At 34.0% G+C, this 24,478-nt stretch overlaps 2 protein-coding genes across 3 annotated transcripts; both read left to right on the top strand.

The window, feature by feature from the left end:
- The first annotated feature begins 8,463 nt into the window (after nucleotides 1-8,463).
- LOC116107564 (alpha-galactosidase-like) lies at nucleotides 8,464-12,172 on the top strand. Of its 2 annotated transcripts, XM_031393833.1 has the most exons (14): nucleotides 8,464-8,758; nucleotides 9,334-9,392; nucleotides 9,490-9,546; nucleotides 9,623-9,657; nucleotides 9,724-9,827; nucleotides 9,914-9,989; nucleotides 10,065-10,189; nucleotides 10,272-10,355; nucleotides 10,435-10,499; nucleotides 10,580-10,662; nucleotides 10,765-10,855; nucleotides 10,949-10,998; nucleotides 11,133-11,273; nucleotides 11,909-12,172. In XM_031393833.1, the coding sequence occupies exons 1-14, from the start codon at nucleotides 8,592-8,594 to the stop codon at nucleotides 11,996-11,998; spliced, it is 1,227 nt and encodes a 408-aa protein (XP_031249693.1). In that variant the 5' UTR covers nucleotides 8,464-8,591; the 3' UTR covers nucleotides 11,999-12,172. The 2 variants fall into 2 exon arrangements, with proteins under 2 accessions (XP_031249693.1, XP_031249694.1); XM_031393834.1 differs by lacking the exons at nucleotides 9,724-9,827; nucleotides 9,914-9,989.
- Nucleotides 12,173-18,987: 6,815 nt separating this feature from the next.
- LOC116107568 (GPN-loop GTPase 3-like) lies at nucleotides 18,988-23,037 on the top strand. Its single transcript, XM_031393837.1, has 10 exons — nucleotides 18,988-19,120; nucleotides 19,693-19,783; nucleotides 19,943-20,051; nucleotides 20,145-20,226; nucleotides 20,496-20,581; nucleotides 21,060-21,163; nucleotides 21,253-21,383; nucleotides 21,467-21,560; nucleotides 22,228-22,283; nucleotides 22,745-23,037. The coding sequence occupies exons 2-10, from the start codon at nucleotides 19,739-19,741 to the stop codon at nucleotides 22,839-22,841; spliced, it is 804 nt and encodes a 267-aa protein (XP_031249697.1). The 5' UTR covers nucleotides 18,988-19,120; nucleotides 19,693-19,738; the 3' UTR covers nucleotides 22,842-23,037.
- Nucleotides 23,038-24,478: the final 1,441 nt, after the last annotated feature.

Here is a 24,478-nt window from a genome sequence, read left to right as displayed (position 1 = left end):
TCCCACTTTATCTTCATATTTATACTTGGTATCAGAGCTTCTAACAAGCGTTAATGGCTCATTCATCAGAAGTTAAAACACCTGGTCTTTCTTCCTCTAAAAGGCCTAACAGCATTGAGGAAATGCTAAGAAAAACTCTTAATCGGTCAACCTCAGCAATTGCTTCAAGTCTACAAGTGATTAATCCAAAGCTTACTCCCGACAACTATAGGTTTTAGAGCTCTCAAGTTCTGTTTGCAGCAGGTTCACATGAGCTGGAAGATCACTTACTTGGTAAAATCAAATGTCCTCCTCTTATTTTAGATGATGATCTAGGTCAAATCAATGGAGAATTTAAAGAGAAAAGTGTGCATGTTAGGGATAAGATCAATCTTAACTATGTGATGTGGAAACAAACTGACAAATTTTTAGTCAGCTGGTTGCTAACATCCATCTCTGAAAGTATGTTTAGCAATGTGTCTAAGTGTAGGTATTCAATTGAAATCTGGAGGGTTCTAGAAAATGAGTTTATTACGAACTCTAAGGCTCGAGCCTTGCATTTCAAGAATCTTTTACAAAGCACTCAGAAATGTAATCTTAGTATAGGAAACTATATAAAGAAAATGAAAGAGATTCGTAAGAGTCTATCAACCAGTGGTCTAATAGTGTCGGATAAAGACTTGCTGCAATATGTCCTTGATGGATTAGGACCTGAATATGATCCTGTAGTCGTAACTCTTACCTCCAGATTAGAGTCAAAGTTTGATTCTGTAACACTTCAAGAAGCTTAGTTTCCACTACAGAAATATGAGATCAGGTTGGAAAAATTCAATTCCGTTGACCTATACAACAGTTATGTCCATATAGCAACCAAAAACAATAGTGAAAATCCAAGAGATACACCCAACATCAGAAATTCCAATCCTCAACAAAGTCATGATACTGATAAACCTCCTTCATCATTCCATAATTTTGTCCCTTCACTAATATCTCTCAGAAATCCCCATTTTTCACAACCTTATACTATGCCAAACCCCAATTACACATCTACTCCAAATCAGCCTCCTTACTCACCCATTGGAGGTAATATTTTCAGTCCTAGACCTCCTGGATTCATGCCTTATGGAAGGGGTCCAGGTCAAAACAATAACAGAAACAGACTTATCTATCAAGTCTGCCACAAACTTGGCCATTTAGCAATTCAATGCTATCACAAGTTTAATTCTACATATAATGGAGCTTTGCAAACCGGCAATTCACCATTACTCTTCTGAATACCACTACTCTTTTGAGTATGAATCTAAGCAGTCATTTCCTATTGGTTCCTATGGAGTATCCAATTCGATTGGTGCTAATTCTCTACATGCATCAGTTCCTACTTATGGTCTACTAAGTCAACAATCAGCTGGACATAATCACACATTTTTAGCAGCAGCACAACTTAGACAATAGGGCCAAAGTTTAGTCAGCTCACAACCTAGTTTTGCTACCTCCTTCACTCCAAATGATCCTGTTTGGTACATGGATTCTGGAGCTACATATCATGTACCTTCAGAGTTAAGTCACTTACAAGTTCGTAAGGACTATGGTGGAAGCAGTCAACTTTAAGTGGGAAATGGTGAGAATCTTAACATCTTTCACATTGGTAATACTCTCATCCTTAGCATTTTACATTCTAAATGCCTGTACCTTAAAAACATTCTCTGCATACCTAAAATTACAAAAAATTTACGTAGAATTTCAAAGTGTACTAAGGATAACAATGTAATTGTAGAATTTAATGTTGATTGTTGTATTGTTAATGATCATCTAACCAGGGCAATGTTACTGCAAGGGGATCTTAAAAAAGGTGCATATCAACTGAAAATTCTTTTTACACACACTGTTTGTCCTTCAGAATCTCAGTTTCAAAATTTGAGTGCCCAAAGTTGTAGTATTCTTTGTAATAAAGTCATTCCTAATGACTCTAAGTCAACATGTCACAATGACTATGAAAGTCAATATGCTGTCAATAAGTCCTGTGATTCTAGGTTTAATGTTTCTAATATGCAGAGTAATCCAAATTCCATGATTAGCACTTCAGCCTCTAGCCTCTGACCATTCAGGATTGTTAAGGGCTTCTAAGACCGTGGTAGGTTCAGGTAAAGTAGAACAAATTTTTGTGCTAACCAGGGTTGTATGATTGTCTTGAATGTGATCAACTAACCAAGTAGCAGTGGCTGTTTTAGATCGAGTCAACATGGGGTGAGTATTGACTATAGGAGGTTCTTTGGGATTTAAGTCAGCAAGGAATTGTGATGATGTGAGGTCAACTTCAAGAGAGCATTGTGGTAGAGAATAAGAAGATGAAATGACAAGAAGATTATAAGTTGAGTGTTTCGGATGTATGGGAAATACAGGGCTAGTCTTAGTTTGAGATGTAAAAGGTAAAGAAGTAGAGCTCGGTTGAGTTTGAGGTGTAGGGACTAATAAAGGAACAGTAGCAGAAGGGCTAGTGTGTTGAAGAGTTGTAAAGGGAGTGATAGGCGAGGGAGAGGATGAACATTGTTGAACTGGAGAATCAATGCTAACTGTTGTGGTGTTATCAGACTTTCTTGGAGAGCTAGTTACTGCAGTGGAACCTTTGGAGGCAGATTTGGAAGACAAAGTTTGATGGACAGCAGTGTAAGGAATAGAGGAAATTGACTCAGATTATGTTTTAGGTATAGTACGAGAGATAGCAGTGGTAGACACAAAATTAGAAAGGGAAAAAGGAAACTCTAACTCATTAAATTTGACACTTGGTGTAACAAATATTCTGCCATCAGGTCATAAACATTTATATCCATTGTGAACTAGGCTATAACCCACAAAGACGCACTTAGTAGAGTGGAAGCTGTGAACACTCTAAGGTAAGGAAAACATGAACATCCAAACACTTTTAGGCTATCATAAACAGGGGAGACTTGAAAAAGTTTTTGGTAAGGTGAAATGTTGTCAAGTACAAAAGTAGACATACGAATTCTCAAATAAACAGCAGTTTCAAAAGACAACCACAAAAAATGCAAAGGCACTGATGCATGTGCAAGAAAAGTAAGTCTTGTCTCCACTATATGCCTATGTTTCCTTTCACTTCTCTCATTTTGTTGACGAGCACAAGGACATGAGTGTCTAAATTGGATTCCTAATTGAGTAAGATAATTATGTAATGCAACAAACTCACCACCTTGATCAGATTATAAACATATCAATTTGGTTCTAAATTGCCTTTCAGCAAGATGATGGAATTTGATGAAAATGGACTTAACCTCAGCCTTAGTTATAAGTGGAAACAACCATGTATACCTATTATGGTCATCTAAAAACTGAATGTAGTATCTAAAGCCTTGGAATGATGGTAATGGGAAGTGAAAGGAAAACATATATAATGCTGTTTGTAAAACCCCCCTCCAGTCAGGTATCCTCTGAATATCCCTCAATGAGAATCCTGAGGATACATGTCTGAAGAATGAGTTGTATTTTAAAAAAAAATATCTGTGTAAGAATAATAATAGTAATATCCAAAACATGCATATAAAATGTCACGCAGGATCCAAACTTATAGTTTAGAAACTTTAAGAATTTATCCGGAAATTACACTATCAAAACATATTTACAGGGTGGAAGCTTCCAAAGGTGTTTCATAAACATTTATCATTTACATTATTTACACCAAGATAGAAACATGAAGATGACAATAAATCATCTCCCCTCACGTGTAGCCCCGCTGTCTCTAGCATCCTTCGCTGCTGGTCTACCTGCAAAGCAATCAACAATGAAAGGGTGAGCGCTAATCGCTCAGTAAGGAATGATCCATTTCATTCTAAATGTGCTATATAAACATCCATGCATACTCATACAAATAAGTATGTAAACATAGTACATGCACATTACATGTCATTATATAAAATCTAAATATCATCTAACATGAGTATAAATCATCTCATGATGTAAATAACATCATAACTCATGTAGTGCAACTAAATGCATATGAAGCATTTAACGTGTAGCCGATCGGACTTTTCTTAGCGTCTTAAGCACTTCATATCATCTAGCCTCAAATTCATCTAGAGCTCATATCATCAAGAGGCGTGCTTACGCGTTATTTAACATCTAAAGCATATATTCATCTTTCCTCAACCGGTATACGAGGATATGCTTACGCGTTTCCCATCATGTCTATATGCATCTCTAACATCTTATGGCATGTAAATACATATTTTGGTGAGCTTAATACTTTTAATTCATCTATGGATTATCAATCCATTTACATTACCTCTTGCTCACATACATCATCTTAAAACATGTATTACATTGCATCTTCATGCCATTTCATAACATTAATCATGCATTGACATCATGACCATGTATATCTTTCAAAGATCATCTAACTAATGGGTAAACATTAGTACATGGCATAATTACAATAATACATTAATAATCAATTCATAATCATAAGAATTGATTATGTTAAATCTTAAACTTTAATAACCAGTTTATGCTTCAGGCCATTTTCCATCCTTTTCTCAAACGAATTGGCTCTTGGCATAAACATAAAAGTTATAGGTCTGTGTCTTAGCTTTCTAATGCTTCAAGAATCATCTCATTTCGATTTTTATAACTCAAGTTATGGTCGAAATACAGAAGCAGGGTTACCAAAACCCCTAAGCCCATTAAATCCGAATTTTCATATTAACTATGCCACATCAATTCCTATTGACATTAACCAATAGGTTAACTTGTGGATCAAATAAACCTCCCCTTAATAGTCTTTAACATCTTAAAGGAAGTGTAAAATCTCATTCCCATAATCATCCATTATTGCTATAACATTGTAAGCTAATGCAAACAACACCTCAACACTTCTAATAGCAACCATTCAACACCATGTGGCCTCCAATACTACAATTTTTGCCACAATCAGTATCCACACTTCATTTTCTTCAATCAAACATAACAACTCATAAAACATAAAGAGCAATAACTTCATGTATAATGAATTCAAGGCAATAAGTAGAATAAATGAGTTCAACTACACTTGCCATCAACTAATTCTATGCCTTAAAGCCTTAATTTAAGGTTTCATAAAAATCTACAAACCCTAGCATAAACCCTAAAGTCATGGGAGGTTCTTCCTTACCTTTTTAAAGACTTCCTCCAACAAATCCTTTGCCTTTGACTTCTTTTACACCTTAATCCTACATATATAACATTATACCTCAACATCTACCTCAAATCTTCAAATCACATCAAAACTAAAGTTTTTAATCCTTACCTTAAACCCTTCAAATTGAAGATCCAAGGCTCCTATCTTGTTCTCCTTGAAAAATTATGCAAAACTCCTTGAAAACCTAGAGAAAGAAAGCTTGTTTCATGGAAGATTTGAGAGAAAATGGAAGAAATGTTGAAGAAAGGCTCTCTCCTTTGGCTTGAACGAATTTCATCTCATTTATAGGAAAATATTTCATTTATTTTCCAAAATTATGCAATTGGCCCAATTATTTTAATTGTATAACTCATAAGTCCTTAATTCTTCATATAAGGGCATTTTGGTCATTTCACACTAGACATAATTATTACTTAATTAATGCCATTAAATGCAATGAAGCCTACTCATCCTTGACTTTTTCAATGCTTATCCATAGGCAAAATGACCACTTCGCCCCTTATGCCTTTCTATGGATAATTGATTTATACCGTTCCAAAAGAATCGACTGTTTTACCCTTAGTTAGGTTTTATGCTTTTTAACATAAAATTAACATCTAAAGGACTATTTTGAGTTAGGAACATACCTTTGACATCTTGAATATTACACTGTTCCAGCGTCGGTAGTCGGCCGCCAACAATGGTGGACAAATCTTGCCACTAGTCATGCGTAATATTTTTCAAGTTCATGGGTATTTTCATCTTACAAATTTTGTATATAAGGATAAAATAGTCCTTGAATTTTTTTGTAATTTTCTTTCAAAACAAGGGTATTATTGTCCAAAAAATTTAATATCTAAGGGTAAAATTGTAACAAAATCAAGATTATCAAGTAATCTTAAAATACCTAAGAAAATGGATGTAATCAGATTATCTCATATATTATCAACAGTAATTACTATTGGTTTTGGAAGATTACTGAAATCTTATATTACTTAACAACCAAACGTGATAATCAAGTAATATAAGATGAGAGTATCTTGGTAATGGGAGATTACCACCAAGCCCCAACCAAACACACCCTAAATGTAATCAATCCATAATTCAATGTATTACAAATCTCGCATTCCATATGAACAGACAACATTATTAAATAACAAGTAATCATGAATCACCAAAATTGATTAGCTTTGCTCAATGTCTGATAATGCTAGTCTCCATCCCTCAGAAAACACAGCCACTATCTTCATGAGTCCCATCTCCAAATTAATCTGAAACCAAAAAAGATTTTGGTCTCACTTTAAAAAAGGGGTGGGTACAAATTTGCACCATTTCATATATTATTGCTAATGTGAATGATAGACTCTTGGACAACTTTATGGAAGTTTAACAGGCACAAAAAAAATAAAAATAAAAATAAAAAAAATATTAATTGCATTTAGTATTTGTTGTATTGAACTCTACTTGGAGTTCTTATGTAATTTCAGGTTTCAAAAATTGGCACACCAATCTACATCCTTTCTCTGGTTTATACTTCAAATTAGGGCTGGTTAACAAACCGAGCCGCTCGCGAACCGACTCGGCTCGGCTCGAGTCTAGCTCGTTAACAACTCGGTTCATATGGTTTCGAGCCGGCTCAGCTCGGTTCGTGAGAGAGAACGAGCCGAGTTTGAGCCTGCCTCAGCTTGGCTCGTTAGGCTCGCCAACCGAGCTTGGCTCGAATAAGTGTGGGGTTTATTGAAATATGGGGGATTACACTGAAATTTTCAAAACAAAAAGTTTTTAAAAATGACAAAGACCCCCCGATTTTAAAATCCCTTTAATCGTCTACATTAACTATTTGCCTTAAAATCAAACCAAATCCAAAAATTGTCAACACATTTTCCAGCTGTCTCTGATGTACCTCGTTGTCGTCATCAATACCATCTGCTTCGCTTAAGTGTTTGTTGCAGACTCGCCATCTTCAAACCCATCTAACCCTTCAACTCTTGTAGTGAAAAACTGAAATCTGCTTGTTTCCTTTTTTGTCCTCGCTATAAAACTCAACTGCTCCACCGTCGACCATCGTCTTGTTTGTAGTAAGTTCGTTTGTTTTGAATCTTGCTGAGTTGTTGTTACTTGTGTATGATTGATTTTTGTGAAACCCATTAGCTTCTCATGATTTTTGTGAACTCTCTTTTGTAACAAATGGTTTTTTCAGGTGAAACTGATTGTGTATTGATTGTGTTGTTGTCATTGACCGGCGTGGTGTCACCGTGAACCCCATTTGAGCCAAACAAAGTTACTTACAGCATAGTGATGAAGGTTCTTGGACATTGTGGCTATCTTGAATAAGCATAGGTAGTTTTTGCTGAGATGAGAAGGAAAAATTGGGCGCCGGATGAACCAGTTTATGGGCTTTTAGTAGATTTGTGGGGAAAGATTGGTAATGTTAGAAAGGCTTGGAAGTGGTATTAGGCCATGCTCCATGCCGATATGCACCCTAATGTGCCCACTTGCAATTGCATGCTTAGTGCTTTCCTTAGGGTGCACCAGCTGTCAGATGCTTATAACTTATTACAAGGCATGTTGACAACTTGACATTGGGTCTGAGGCCTTCTCTACAAACATATACCTTGCTCCTAAGCAATTTGTGTTGTTTGTATTAATTTTCTTTGCATTGCATTTTCTTTTGATGTTTATTTTTAAGTAGGTGTAGTTGTTGGGTCATGTTTCAGGAAAGGAGTATAAAAAAAAAAAAGGATTCTGCCCTTTATTTAAAAAAAAAAAATTGCTTTTTTTAAGCCGGCTCGCGAGCCGGCTCGAACTCGACTCGTTTAGTTGGCTCACGAGCCAAGCTCGAAATCCTCTCCATCTCTAACGAGCCAAGCCAAGTCGAAAAATCTGATGATCGGCTTGGCTCGGGCTCAACTCGTTTTCCCTTCCTTTTCACGAGCCAAGCTCATTTAGTCGAAAACTCGGCTCAGCTCGTGAACAACCCTACTTCAAATATATATATATAAACACATCAGCTACCATCATGAACTTTATTTATTTTATAAAAATCGTTGCATTATATATATATATAGCTTCTATTTTATTCTTTGACACGAAAACAAACCTTTTTATTTTTTCAGTATCCTTTCACATTATATTTTTTAGCTTTAAAAAAGCTGCAAGATAAATAATTAATTCAATTAAATTAAAAAAAATTGCACTAAGGATGTCGATTTTCTCTTTATCTTGTTCTAATATTCTTTAGCTTGGAAATAAATAAAAAGTGGACGGGTCATCCACGAGTCAAGTCAATATTAAGATAGCATTACCTTCCCTTTTATCAATCAGAGTTTTATTGATTAATGGGGTCAATACAATTTCGATCTCGTCCTTTTCCTTCCTTTTTCTTATTGGATACGCTCAGCTAGAACTTCTATACAGAGATAGAAGTTTATCTTGTTCTTTTAGATAAATGGCTTCTTCAGCGAGGAGCTTGGTGGTGGTGCTGCTAGGCTTGTGTATGTTGATCCTGAATGCTGGCTATGGCCATGGCAGCAAGGTGGAAATGGGATCTTATTCGAAGAGAAAGACTCCGAGAAATCTCTTGGATAATGGACTGGGAAGAACACCACAAATGGGGTAATTTTTTAATGCCTTGTTAATTTCCTTGGCTGTATATTCATCAGCATCTGCATCCTTATTATTCATCTCTATCAAGCATATAAATATAAAGTTTTAAAATCTTCTTGGCATATTAATTCTGACCATCGAACAGCTGTGAATGTTTAGGTTATTTTTCTAAGTATTAGAATTTTTTAAAGATGAGTATATAGTAAACAGCACAAATATCTCCCTTTGTGGACAGCTATTAATCTCCAATGAATCTTGATCAAGACTTCATGCTTAACATCTAGTAGTGAAGGCTTGTGTCAATTGAGTCTTCGTTAATTAGAGAAAAGATATGGTTCAACCACTAAATTGCTCAGAGAGATAAAGAGTCAAACAACTCAACTACTAACACACTCATCAATATTTGAACTCAACTACCTCTCCAACTTTATTATTTGAATATTCATAAGGCAAATAAAAGAAACTGATGACTAGTTGATGCCAAAATCAAACGCATTATTCTATCTCGGATGTGTTCTTCCCTGTTTATAATAATCTTTGTTTTACTTAAATTTGATGTTGACATTAATTTCATTGGCAAACAGATGGAATAGTTGGAATCATTTCAACTGTAAAATTGAAGAGAAACTGATCAGGGAAACAGGTATATATTTATTTATATATAAACTTTGTTCATTTGTAGTACAATAAAATTCGTCTATTAAATAATTTATTGAACCAGAAAATTGTGTTGATGACAGCGGATGCAATGGTGTCATCGGGTCTTGCTGCTGCAGGATATGAATATATAAACTTAGGTAAAAATCTGTGTTTATCTTGCACCCATTAATTTAATTAAGCTTATTTTTATTTATTTGTTTTATTTGTTTACAGATGATTGCTGGGCTGAACCTAATCGAGACTCTCAGGTACTACACTTATTAGTTGTTATTTAGTAGTAATTATTGGTAATTAAATAATATTAATATTGGCAGGGAAACATGGTTCCTAAAGCATCAACATTTCCCTCTGGAATCAAAGCTTTAGCAGATTATGTCCATGGCAAAGGGCTAAAACTTGGAATTTATTCTGACGCTGGGTATCAAATTTAATTAGAGATTTCATGCATGTGCTTAATTATATTGATTATCTTATTAATTAGGAAGTAATTATTTTTTGGTGAAGGACTCAAACGTGCAGTAAAACTATGCCTGGATCGTTAGGGTATGAGGAAAATGATGCGAAAACCTTTGCTTCTTGGGTACGGCGTATAGGGATTGATGTTGATTTAATTACGTTTTGCATAGCATTAATTTTGTTTAATTAACTTACACAGGGAATTGACTACTTGAAGTATGATAATTGCGAAAATACGGGTACTAGTCCTAAGGAAAGGTATCCGATAATGAGTAAAGCATTATTAGACTCAGGAAGACCCATCTTTTTTTCACTATGCGAATGGTGAGATATATCCGTCTATATCTTTTATTTCAATTTAATTAATTTTCTTTTAAGAAATATATTTATTAAATCAAATGTACAGGGGACAAGAAGACCCTGCAACTTGGGCCCCAAAAATTGGAAATAGTTGGAGAACCACTGAAGATATTAGTGACAATTGGGATAGGTAATTAAGCTTTTACATTGAACTAATTAAATAATTAATTAACTAAATTAATCTGACCCTCTGCGGTGGAGTGGAGCAGCATGACATCTCGTGCAGATCAAAATGACAAATGGGCATCTTATGCTGGACCTGGAGGCTGGAATGGTAATTAACCAAATTAATTAAACCTATTAATTAATCACTAATCTCACAATATCAGTAATGGGTTTGGTTAATTCATTCAGATCCTGACATGCTTGAAGTTGGAAATGGAGGCATGACCACTGACGAGTATCGCTCACATTTCAGCATTTGGGCTCTAATTAAGGTAATTACATATTCTTTAAAATATAAATAATTAATTAGAGGTATATTCAATTTCTAAATCTTAATATTATTATTATTTTTTTTTTTTTTTTGTTTTTTACAGGCTCCTCTGCTAATTGGGTGTGACATTCGAGCAATGAATAACCAAACTTACGAAATATTAAGCAACAAAGAAGTAATTGCAGTAAATCAAGGTTACTTTATATCATATTACCAAATCTACCCACATTAATAATTGCTTTTATTAAGATACATATATATATTAATAATTTGTGTTTATGAATCAGACAAACTTGGAGTTCAAGGGGAAAAGGTTAAGAAAGATGGGGATCTTGAGGTTAGTTTTTTTTTTTAATTAATAATTATATAGTCTTTAATTATTAGAATATTAATCCTTAATCTTTATCATTCATTGTTATTAGTAACAGATTCAGCTTACACAAATGGAAAAAAATATAAATATTATTGTAGGTTTGGGCAGGGCCTTTGAGTGGTAATAAAATAGGCCTAGTACTATGGAATAGAGGTTCTTCGACAGCTAATGTTACTGCTAATTGGGCTGATATTGGGCTTAATTCATCAACTGTGGTCAAAGCAAGAGACTTGTGGGAGGTGAGAAACAATTTACTTATTTATTTATGGATTATTATGAGTTATAGGACACTTTTATTAGAAAAGAAAACGATATTTCAGGGATTAAAACGGTTGAAATTTTTTTTTTTAAATGATTGAAATATACATGTGTAATTTTTTTTTTTTTTTTAAATATACACATCACTTATATATTTTATATTTTAGTTTAATTTTCTAATTTTTTTAATTATTTTATTTTAGTTTTGATTTTTTAATTTTAAATTATATTCTATATTTTAAATTTGATTTTTTTAATATATATTTCTTTTTTTTTTAATTTGTATAACTATATATTTTTTATTTTATTTTTAATTTCAACTATGGGTATATTATTTTATTTCTATTATTTAAAAAAAAAAAATCACTTACACATGGATATTTCAATCATTTAAAAAATTTCAGTGAAAGTTGTTGGTTTTAAACCATTTAAGTGTTCTCTCGTTATCTTTTCTGATAAAAGTGTCATATGAGGATAAGTTTGTGATAAAAATATCATTTGGTTGATATTTGATAATAACCCTTTTATTTATTTATTTATTTATTGGGTTCTCATTTTGATGTAGAAATTTACGATTTTTATGCAATTAGTGAGTAATTGTAATTAATGAATGCAGCATTCAACTAAATATTCAATCAAGGGAGAATTATCAGCTACTGTGGAATCTCATGCTTGTAAAATGTATGTCTTGACCCCAAAGCATTGAAGCAAAATATGGAGATATAGTGTCAGTGCATACAAATAAAGATTTTTGCAGTTTTTGGTATCACTTAATAAAATCACAAAATATGTGGCTTTATGATTCATGATATAGATTTGGGGGATATTTATACGATATATTTAATAAATATTTTATATTATATCTGTTAGATGCTGTGATTTACACCAACGTGAATCTACATAAGAGTTTATATAAAATCCATAATAAATATGTTGGATCAATACAAATCATATGTTCACTGTTCTTGCATTGTTTTCTGCTTTTTCTCTACACGCAAGTATAACTTACAAAAATATGATACCTAATTTGAGTAAAAAGTATGTTTATATACTGTTACAATATCATTGTAACGTTTATATACTGTTACCATGACAAACTTTTATAAAGTTAATTTACAAAGAATGAAACATGACATTAATACATGCTTCAGGGATTTGTGGCACAACAATATCAATAAAAATGAATGTAAAACAAGAAAACATATCCCCTTGTTTTTGTATGGATATAATCATAATAGATCTTTAATTGTTTTTTGAAGCCCTTTAAATTAAACGATCATATAAGGGATATACAAAATTAAGTCATTATTTTTTTTATTATAAAGTATTACATTTTAAAATATATATATATTTTATTTTCTCCAAAATATGATTATTTTTCTTATTTGTCTAATACTCCGGGAAAATTACTTAGTCTTGTAAAACTAAAAGATAAACATGGTGGACTAGGTTTGTTCAACGAGGCCAGCCAGCTCAGCTCGACTCGTGAGAGAATTGAGCCGAGTTCGAGCCTGCCTCACTAGGTAGGCTCGCGAGCCGAGCCAAGCTCAAATTAATAGGTGTGTTTTAGAGGTTTTCTAATGTACGGGGGATTGACCTAATATTTTTAAAACAAAAGTTTGCAAAATTGACAAAAAAAAACCTCAATGTTAAAATCCCTAAATCGCGACTCAAACCCATTTGGCAACAAATCCAAAGGAAATCAGAATATTTCAGGCAAGTAGAAACTAGGCACCGGTGTGTTTCCTCGTCACCGTTTCTCCCATCTACATCGTCGTCATGGTGTCGTAGACTCGGCAGCGTCAAACCCATCCACCCCTTCAAATCTTGCTGGCGTTTGGTCACACTTCATAGTGTGTTTTGCGACTGGCCGTGAATCCCATCTGCATCGCAAGTATGTTTCTTTGGTCTTTTTATGATTGTTAATTTGTTGTGTATGATTGATTTAGTATTCAGCTTTGAGGTTTAGGTGGGATACTTGGATAGTTGGATGTTTATTTCATCTATTCTGTTCTGTTTCAGGTGAGGTATTTCGGTGAATGTCTAATGGAGTTTTAGTTCATCTATTCCCTTCTTCAAGTTTCCAGACTCCAGTAGTGCGTCCGCCATATCCATCTTCAAGGTAGTGTGCAGANCACGGTTGAAATCCCCTGTAGTAGCTAGTATGAGATTTGCTTGTTTTGAAGGAATCTTTCATTTGGTGTTAAAGACATTATATTTATGCAGTGGAATAAATAGGCATAAGACATTTAATTCTACAAAGTCATTTAAAGAATAAATGGGTTTAAATGAATAAATAAAGCATTTAATTCTTCAAACAACATCTCTAATTAAAGAATAAATGACTGTCATGATGTATTAGTGACAATTAATATTAGTTCGAATTGACAAAATTAGATGCAATATCCAGTATGTAACATTTGATATGTACTGTATAATGTATTGGTTTGATGTGTGTGCAATGTAATGGATTTACATTATTTTATATTGGTTTTACATTAAATTACAGATTTTTTTTATATCGTTTATGGATTTGTAAAGGGAGGGTACTTCCTCAAGCACCCCTACAATGCAAAATACAATTACCAATAACTTGAATGCAACCACATCAAGTACGGAGCAAAGTATTAGTAGCCTAGAAAATGGCGATAAGTTCGCTTATCTTCAACATGTCAAACTTCCTATTTAAAGCCGACAAAATAGTAGTTGCAACATCATTACCAGCACTCGAAAAACTAATATGTTGTTGCCTCATAGAAGTTTTTCTCCTTAAACACCGGCTTAAATGTCTATTAAACTGGGTTTTATCGGCACTCGAAAAACTAATATGTTGTTGCCTCATGGAAGTTTTTCTCCTTAAACACCAGTTTAAATGTCTATTAAACTGGGTGGTGCTTCCGGTGGCATTAATACACAGCTTTATTTTGCAATTGATACACTCTGCCTTTTTAGTACCATTAGGGAAGTTTGACATGTTGAAGATGAGGAAACTTATCGCCCATTGGGTGCTCATGCATAAGCATCCATTTACTATTATGGAGGAAGAGGGCTTAAACAATATGATAAAGTATGGGATTCCTGAATGGACTCCGGTTTCCCGCCATACTTGTAAAAAAGATTGTATGAAGGTATATGAAAGTGAGAAGGCCAAATTGAAGACTTTGTTGAAGAGTGTGACAAAAATCAATTTGACTACAGACTTATGGAATTCAGGAAATGAGAAGATGGAGAATATGGTGTTGACCAGGCATTGGATAGATAGTACTTTGAGGCTAAATAGACGTATCCTCAACTTTGTTCATCTATGTAATAACTACTTCTTACTCAAATACTCATAAAAATATACATAATAAAATACATGTATAATAACATAAGTAGTTGGGCCCAAATTTTTCTTTTATTAAACATATACATTTTTTATACAAAATTAGTATCATAAACAAAAACTATCAAAAACTATGTAGATAGTGTAGCCATTCCTCCTCGCTTGCCGACGTCCATCCGATTGTGTCCTCACCTAAATCCTACAAAAACATAGAAAGACAACGGGGTGAGCACAAATAATGCTTAGTAAGTAAACCCTCTAGTCATCTATCCCCGTAACTCTCTCTCTCTAAGCCTTTCCTTACAATTCTCATTTGCTCTCTCTTTTATACTTCTCTCTGTTTTCTCTTTCTGTTTCTCTCTCTCTCTATTTCTCTTTCTTAGAACTCTTTTCTACTAACTCTCTTTAGTAAGTCACAGCCCCATCTTATCGGGGGCATGGCCGAGACTCGCTCCCGCTCTCCATGACTTCTACTCGTTCTTAGCCGATCGGACTCGGTTATGCATGGATTTGGAACCCTTGGCCATGTGAGTATATAATCTCTCTCTCAGGTAATCTCAGGTATAGCCCTCATCCGCATGCACTCTCACGGGCTACACCACTTCTCTCTCTCATACTCATGCCGCTCTCTCAATGCGGCGTACATGCGGGAATACTCTACCCATTACTCACGGGTTCCCCATCGCACAACCTACTCTATTCTCTTTTTCTCTCTTTTATATTAATAAAGCTCACACTCAAAGTTCTCTACTCTTTTTCTACTCTTTCTCTAATGCATATGGATGATTCATGCTCATTAATGTACTCATGAAATGCACAAATGCAATGTTGCTTTAAGATAGTCATTCTACACAGGTTACACTCAAGAAGGCATAACTTGAGTTATACATATTGGATTACTACGATTTTGATCTTCTTTTAAAGCTTAGAGACGGGGCTACAACTTTTATGTTTTGGTCTCAATCCAGTTCAATCTATAAGATGCCCAAAAATTACTCAGAAGGTCACAATTGTGACAGGACAGTTTTCACTTAGGCATTTCATCAAACATAATACATGCATACTTTAATTCTATTTTTGATACATCTCTACTTCTTTCTTTAACCATCCATTCATGGAGTAAAACTCCTCCACAATAAATCTAAACATGGCCAAGAAAAACACTTCAAATATTCTACTTAAATTCTTTCTAAATGTAACCAAACTTCACTTGGTTACCACAACTTCATTTCTACTTCTCATGGCTCAAATCTTTTCATCAAAAGCCATCAACTCATCAATAATATCATTCTCAACAATCAATCTCAAGCTCATAAACATAAGCATGCATATCAATCATTTGATTGCTTGAACCTTAACTTAGGTTGGATTTACTTACCTTATGGGTAAATGGCTTCTCTAGCACTTCTCCTTCCCTTTTGTATCTTGTCTTCTATCTACAACTTTAAACAATAACAACATAAGACTTTAACAAATCATAAGCAAATTCTCATCTAAAGTAAGAATCCTTACCTTAGTATGCTTTAGATTAAATCTCTACTAAAAACTACCCCAAAAATCCTTAGAAATTCTTGGAAGATTGAGTGGAGGATTGAGAGAAATTAGGGAATGAGAATGGCGGTGGAGATGGTGAAGAATGAAGGGCTTTCAACACTTAAACCCTTTTTAGCTCAGCTTACATACAATCATTCCCATTTTGCCCTTGCTCTTTCTTAGAAATTCCATCTATATCCCTTAGTCAATTACAATAATGCCCTCATTTTTATTACATTCTCCATGAAATTCTATCTCTTTTCACTCCCCAATTTTTCAACTAATTTTGAGTGAAAAGTCCATTTTACCCCTAATGAAAGTTTAAGGGATTTTCTTCACATTTTTCTCAAAATAACTTTAACAAAATTCAACTAAGGGCCCACCAACCAAAAATAACAACATGCAAGCTCAAGTGAGAACAAATCAATAAACATTCAAGCAATGCAACAATAATTTAACTACATACCTCAAGTGGGGCGTTACAATCTACCTCCTCCCCGGATTGGTATTGCGATTGCGGACGACATTTTCAAGTGCCTAATGGGATGGGAAATTGAAAATAAGGTATATACTATTTCTGTGGATAATGCTTCAAGTAATGATGTTGCGATTAAGGTTTTAAAAGAAATTTTTGAAGTTTCGAGGAAACTCCTCTGTGGAGGTAAACTGTTTCATGCAAGATGTTGTGCACACATCTTGAACCTGATTGTTCAGGATGGACTTTATCAAATTAGGCATATCATTGATGACATCCATGAGAGTGTGTTGTATATCAAAAATTCAGAAAGTAGGCTTAAGGTATTTTCTGAGATTATTTAACAACTTAAATTGTCGTATCAGAAACTTATTCTCCATTGTAAAACAAGGTGCAATTCTACCTATGAAATGTTGGCAACGGCAATTAAGTTCAAAAGTAGAGAAAGTCGATGACTTTTTAAAAGTATTCAGTGGTTCAACCAAATTCATTTCAGGGAGTGATTATCGGACGTCTAATTTATTCCTGAAGGAGGTATGTATAGTGAAATGTATGTTGGATAGTAAAAGTGAATCTGAAGATGATTTTATTAGAGTAATGGTTAGGAAAATGAAGGAGAAGTTCAATAAAGGTTAGGGGGAATGTAATGTGTTGATGTTTGTGGCTGTTGTATTGGATCCTTGGATGAAAATGAGGATTATTCAGTGGGCATTCCCTAAGATGTATTATGAGCTAGAAGCGCAAGCAAATATGTTGACGGTCTGAGATGCATTGTATGAGTTATATGGGGAGTATATTCAAGCTAACCAAGGTGTGACTGTCGCCCGTGCTTCTACATTAGAAGGGGATGGACATGGAGCCATTGGTGAGGTGGCTACGATTGAGGAAGCCTATGCTTGAGATAATTTTAGTAGTTTTCTAGACGTGTTTGAAACTGTTGAGCCTAGTAAGTCTGAGTTGGACTGTTATTTGGGAGAGGGATGCCATAAGTGTGTGGGGGATCATGACTCATTCGATGTCTTATAGTGGTGGAAGGCAAATTCAACCCAAGTACCCTATATTGTCTACAATGGCTTATGAGATACTAGTTATCTCGATCACTACGGTTGCTTCAGAGTCTGCATTCAGTGTTGGGAGTAGGGTTATTGATAGCTACCAAGCTTTTTTTACTCCAACTACGGTGGAGATGTTGTTATGTGGGTGTGACTGGTGTCGCACTTTGAATGAAGAGAAGAAATGATGCAAAGCATAATCCATTGATTATATTTTTTGTTTAATTCAATATTTAAAATTACTTTATTTTAACCTACAGTTTATTTTTATCTCTTTTTCATTTTAGAAAGAGGAGGATCACTTGGAGATTCAGCTTCCTGTCCTGTCAGGTGATGGGAGTTAGCAGATTGGTTGATTCATCTGTGAGTCATCAGTCGTGCCAGTAGGATTCTGCAGGTCTACATTTATTAGTTTTGTGTTTAGGTTTGCATTTTCATCTTTACGGTTTATATAAAATGACAATTGTACTTAATGTGTTTCATTTTAATATGTTTGTATAAGGAGTTGGGCTATAATGGATATACAGCCAATTATCTTTTGAGGATTCGAGTCATTCAACAATTTATACATTTTATTTTGCTGTTATATATATATTTTGATAGTTGGGGATGTCATTTGATGTATAGTTATGCTGACCCCCATTTTATTTTGATGAAAACTTAATTAAATCAAGTGAGCTAAACAAAAATTAGTTTACTTAATTTTTCGTAGATACAGTATGCTGAATGATAAATTGTTAGCAGCATTAGCATTTTATTTGATGTTTATTTTAAGCAGGTTTAGTTGTTGGATGATGTATTAGGATATGAGAAGAAAAAAAATTGCAATCTGCATGCCCATTGCCCAACAATTTTTTTTTTTAAAAATTGATTTTTTCGAGCTAGCTCGCGAGCCGGCCCAAACTCGGCTCATGAAGGCAGCTCGGAAAACCCATGTATCCCTCACGAGCCAACCCGAGTCATAAAACCTGTAGCTGGGCTTGTTTTTTCTTCCCATTTCATGAGCCAAGCTCACTAAGCCGAAAACTCGGCTCGGCTCATGAATACCCTTACTTTTGAAGTGCTCCAGTCTTGACTGGTGGGCTTCTATTCTGGACTTGCGGGCTTCTGCACTGGACTTGCAGCGGTCCTGGACTTTTGGCGCGAGCTGATCTTTTTTGGTTTTTTGGGCTTCCTTCAGCCTCTTCTTGCTTTGTGCTTGTTTCGGCCTGCTTTGAGTGGGCTTTGTTTTTTTTACTTTGTTTTTGCTTGCGGCTTCTTTTGTTTTGCCTTGGGCCTGTCCAAGATTGTTAGCTTCAAGGGGAGTCTCCTGCCGGGTTTAACCGAAAAAATCCATTTCATCCCCACCAAACCCTAAACCCTACAAATCAAGATTCTGTGAACTTCAAGAGCTTGGGAGAAGTCGCTTCAACTCTCCTGTCAGCGCAGAGGCGCAGAATCCTGGTCAGTGAAAAAAAATTCTTTCTTTTTCTTTTTATTTTAAAGTTTAAGCATGTCGATTCTCTGTAGTGAAGATCATATTTCTCTAATGTTTAAAACTTTAAATGATTTATACGGCACTAAGTATTATATTGTTAACTATGATATTATTAACTGGGTTTTATTTTATTGGGCATGATTTTCGGTGTTATGTTAAATAATGAAATAAAAAGCCCTTTTTAAGAATATGAAGGGATATAAAACGTATGGAGCATTATTGATTGTTATAATGTGAAAATGGTGAGACCGGTTTGGCAGTTACTTGGTAATTGATACTAAAAATATGTTGCTAATTTGATGGTAAATTTTGCAAATATGACAGTTTGTTGCAAACTTGCAATTGATATTTTGTTATTAATTTGATTTTGAATTTAACGAATAAGGTGTTCTACGTTTAACAATGTAAATGACTGTTACCAATTAACCCAGTTAACATTGTGCACAATCGTGGTATTCTTCTTCTTATTGTTAATTCAGGCTCTCTAATGTTGTTGTTCACTTGTCTTTTCTTTTTCTTTTTTTTTATGTTTTTTCAGCTTTCTCGGTTTATGTTGAGTTAGCAAAGCAGTTTCAGAAACTACCATGGGCTATGCACAACTAGTTATTGGCCCTGCTGGCAGTGGAAAGGTAAGTGAGAATATTTGGGTTCTTGCATTGTGATTCTAGGTATTTTGTAGATTTTGATTTTAGAGAATTCTTTAGTATTTTGGTTATTTATGCAATGAATTACTATTTACATGGTGGCTTCTACACTCCAGTGACCATGTGTCTTTCTTTTCATAACAGTCAACTTACTGCTCGAGTTTGTATCAATACTGCGAAAATGCTCAGCGTTCAATACATATTGTGAATCTGGATCCTGCTGCAGAAAATTTTGACTATCCTGTAGCTATGGGTAAATTTATTGCATATATTTGCTGATTATGTGGTAAGTTTGCGGAAAGATATGTTCTTTAGTTTCAGAGTGGTGTATTTATTTTTCTTGTAGATATTAGAGAACTTGTTTCTCTGGAAGATGTGATGGAGGAGCTTGGATTGGGTCCCAATGGTGGCTTGTTATACTGCATGGAGTATCCTTTTTATTACCTTCCTCTGTAGGATCCCTCTATCTCCTCTTGTGTAGTTGCTATTGGATCATTATTTGTGGTTAAGGACTTAAACCTTTGGATTTTTATGACTTAATTATTGTATCAAGTCTGACATGTTGTTGTGGGCTCTGTTTATAGTATTATTTTTGAAGGATAAATGGAGAACTAAATTTCATTTAATTATTTGAAGAACTACTTTTTATTGTATAATTTTTATTCTGGAAATGAGTGGCCTTAATGTCCACGCATAGACATTTGGAAGATAATCTGGATGACTGGTTGGAAGAAGAATTGGAGCATTATATGGAGGATGACTATCTAGTTTTTGATTGTCCAGGTACTACTACTTCTCAGAGTGTGTATGAATTTCCATATATTTTTGACATTGTTGAAATTAATTGGTGGGAGAAAAGAATTAGGTGTTTCTGTTCTGTAATTTTGATTGAATGAGAACATCTAACTCTGACTGAGAAAAAGGCTTGTCTTATGGTTTGCCTTGATGCTGCTAGAATATGGAGCACCCTCCACTGCCCTATTTTGTTAATCTAATGTTAATTCTAAATTCAGCATTCTATCCCTATTCAAGTGCATTGTTTGGGGAGAGCTTTAAAATAGCTTGGAGTTTTATTTTTCTCTTTTTACTTTAGCAGTAGTATGTTCTGTGTTTCTAACCATGAATTTTTGGAGTTTCATATGCGTTCTTCCTTGTACTATGATGGAATATGGTAGGAGTATTTAGTCTTCCAATTTTATTTCTGTGTTTCTTCTTGTGGAAAATCAGTTTAGACTTTTCCTAACTGTAAAATACTTGATAGGCCAGATAGAACTTTTCTCTCATGTGCCAATGCTTCGGAACTTTGTGGATCATTTGAAGCGTAAAAATTTTAATGTCTGTGCAGTGTACTTGCTTGATTCGCAGGTTTGTATAAGTTCTCGCTCTTTCCCATTCCATTGTAATAATTTTTTTTTATGCACCCTGCTTAGAGTTTGCTATTTTATCTGTATCAGTTCATCACTGATGTCACCAAGTTTATAAGTGGGTGCATGGCATCTCTTTCTGCAATGGTCCAACTTGAATTACCCCATGTTAATATCCTTTCTAAAATGGACCTCGTGACAGACAAAAGAGAAATTGAAAAGTAGGCTTCTTAAACTTTGCTGCTCCTTTACTTCATTTAGTTCTTTTTTTGTTTTTTCCTTAACATATCTTTTCTGCTCGTAGCTACTTGAATCCAGAATCTCATGTTTTGTTGTCGGAGTTGAATAAACGGATGGCTCCCCAGTTTGCCAAGCTAAATAAAGCTCTAATTGAACTGGTAAGTAACTGAGACTGCAAAGACCAATATTTATATTCTTTTCGATTTTTCAAGATGAATTTTCATGATTCCTTTCACTGAATCAATAGGATAGTTTTGATAGTTTGAATTTTACTTTGCACATTCTTATAGCCTATGTCTTTGAATACACCACATCTTTCAGAAAAAATATCTCAAATATGTGTTTTTGCTTTGTGTTTTACCTTTTTAAACTGACTTGATAATTTGGCTGTCCCTTCCTGTCTTCTGAAAACTGAATTCACTATATGTCTGTCTCCCAACTATCGCACCTACCTGTTGTTGATGATAATCTGTTGAAAGAATATTTTTATTTATATAGTGTTTAACTTAGTTCATAGTTAGCATTAGGATTTCATTTCACATTTTGTTTGTCATGTTAAAATTGTCGATATGATATGGTTGTTTGATCTGTTGCATTTCTTCTGTTACTGAGAAAACTATATACACTATACATTTACACAGGAGATTGTACATATCAGTATTTTGGTTTCATATCTACTCAGAAGTGTTGAAAATCATGCATTATGTTGTGTTTTTCAGCTGCCACTGGTTGCACAATGACATGTCTATTTTCTGGAAATAAAACGCATCTCTTGTTTGACCTTTGATGAGGATTGCTTGATTCATATGATTTTTGTTGTATTAGGTGGATGAGTATAGCATGGTTAGTTTTGTGCCACTTGACTTGAGGAAGCAGAGCAGGTAATTTCTCTATCTCTCATGTCTTTGGTTGGGGAGATAATGCTTCAAGAGCCTATTTGCATGACTCTCAATATCCTCTTTTGCTAGTCGAAAAGTTCCTCTTTAGAATTTGCTAGTGATTTTGATAACATTGTTTTAAGAAATTATTATCTGCAATGGATAGATGATGATTAACCATAGCCGGAATAATACAAATCTTTCCAGTAATGCTATTTTTATTGCAAGATTTGGTTTGCGGTTGGTTTAATGTACCTGTTGCCTTGAATGGCCAAAAAGAGAATACGGGACCTAATCTCTTTTGCTTTTACTATCATGTTTTAAGCCTGATCATATTGTTTTAAAATTTTATATGAACTTGGAAAGTCATTCATGTGATGGAGGGGCTAAAGGTGAACTTAAGCAGTTTTTTTGTTGATTTTTCATACAAATAATGACCATTATTGGCTTCTTTTCTTTTGCAGTATACGATATGTATTGAATCAAATTGACAACTGCATCCAGTTCGGAGAAGACGCAGATGTGAAGGTTAAGGATTTTGATCCACGGGAGGATGACTAATCCCATTAATAGCACAAAAATACTACCAAGGTTTCTTGTTGACTCTGTCAGTTGGGGTTAAAACTATGTCTTATGTAGATATATCCTCATAGCATAAAAAATTGGCAAGTTTTTAGCATATCCCGGGTGAATATCTAACTTGTACATTGGGATTAAATCTTAACAATCTGCTGTGACAAATTATCTGCATGCGGAGTGTGGTATGAAAATTGTTGTCTGAATTTGGTTGTATATAATCTCTTTTATGTTGAAAAAATTTCATTTTTTCTGCTGTTGGCTTCTGAAAGCTTTAAATATTATGGGATTTTATGTCTGCTACTTTGAAAAGTAAACAGCAGAAATATAAAGTAACATTTCAGGTATAGCATAAATAGTCTGAATGACATTTCGGCCCATTGGGTTTGATGGTATCATGAGTTCGGGTCCGGGTCTGGGTTTTGTATTACTGTGACCGTTACAGACCTATTTCTATAACAAATGGCATTGATGTAGAATGTGGTAATCACTAATGTTGTTGGACTTCGATGTTATATTTGACCGTGTTCAATAAGATATTTTTTATTATTATAAGTTTTACTTTTATATGTTATGTTTTTAATGTATTTTGTTATTATTATAGTAATGTTCCACCCACAATTTTTTCTCATAAATTTTTTCTTACAACCTTGATATGATCAGTTTTAATTTATTAGAAGAGACTCAGATGGGACTTATTGTCACTTAATCAATTGCGAGTTATCACGTCAAAGTTGTGAGAGAGTTTGTAATAACAGATTGTGGGTGTAACATTTTTCTATTACAGTATTTAAGAAGAATAATTGTTCAATAAAACTAAATTTACAACTTTTTTATACAATCCTGAGTTGGCAACTCGCGATTGGTTAGTTTGTATTTGGGCAAATGGAACCTAGTACGAGTTGATCAATCATGAATTGTTACATCAGAGCTGTATGAAAAAGTTGTTAGTATAGTGAACCTCGTAATTGTTTAAGGTGAGGCTTGTTTGATATAAAATTTGAGCAATGCTATACTTACAATTGAGTATACAAACAGACAAAAAACAAAGGATAGAGTAGTAATTTTACATAAATTTTGTGTAATTTTTATCTGTTTGTGAGTTTGTACTTTCTTTATAAACAAAGATTACAACAAATTACAAATTTTACGAAAATGAGTCTGGTAGAAATGAGGTAAAATATTTTTAGAAATAGTTTTTGGATGCAACAGTAACTTTAATTAAAAAATAAAAAACGATTAAAAGTCATTTATTATAATTATTAGTATTATTATTATTATATATGGGGTATTTTTGTCTAAATAATTAATTAATAAGGTTAAAGAAGACATTCAACAAGTTGAGATAATTGTTATTTGACATTAATATGAGAGCATTTGCGTCCAAAATTTTTATTAAGGGTAAAATTGGAGCAATAAAAAGATTACCATGATAATCTTTAAATATCACCCTCTTCTAAGTCGATAATCACATAACCCCTTAGGTGCATTTGGATCGGGGGTAATTTTCGTTTATTTTACAAGATTCTAGTGTTTGGTTTGCAAGTAATAAAATATTACAAGTATCTTTTATTGCAAATAATGTTTACTATTGGTAATGTATAGGGTAATCAGATACCCTC

Source organism: Pistacia vera, unplaced genomic scaffold (genome assembly GCF_008641045.1).
Source record: "Pistacia vera cultivar Batoury unplaced genomic scaffold, PisVer_v2 Contig54, whole genome shotgun sequence".
Taxonomy (NCBI): domain Eukaryota; kingdom Viridiplantae; phylum Streptophyta; class Magnoliopsida; order Sapindales; family Anacardiaceae; genus Pistacia; species Pistacia vera.
The sequence above is the reverse complement of the archived record's forward strand: the minus strand, read 5'-3'. Positions and strand labels throughout refer to the sequence as shown.

Bases quoted from the DNA above. Each gene is read 5' to 3' on its own strand.
- LOC116107564 (XM_031393833.1), top strand. From the start codon at position 8,592: ATGGCTTCTTCAGCGAGGAGCTTGGTGGTGGTGCTGCTAGGCTTGTGT. The intron at 9,658-9,723 runs GTACTACACTTA...TAATATTGGCAG, and splicing joins AACCTAATCGAGACTCTCAG to GGAAACATGGTTCCTAAAGC. The intron at 9,990-10,064 runs GTACGGCGTATA...TAACTTACACAG, and splicing joins CGAAAACCTTTGCTTCTTGG to GGAATTGACTACTTGAAGTA.
- LOC116107568 (XM_031393837.1), top strand. From the start codon at position 19,739: ATGGGCTATGCACAACTAGTTATTGGCCCTGCTGGCAGTGGAAAG. The intron at 21,164-21,252 runs GTTTGTATAAGT...TATCTGTATCAG, and splicing joins TGTACTTGCTTGATTCGCAG to TTCATCACTGATGTCACCAA. The intron at 22,284-22,744 runs GTAATTTCTCTA...TTTCTTTTGCAG, and splicing joins GACTTGAGGAAGCAGAGCAG to TATACGATATGTATTGAATC.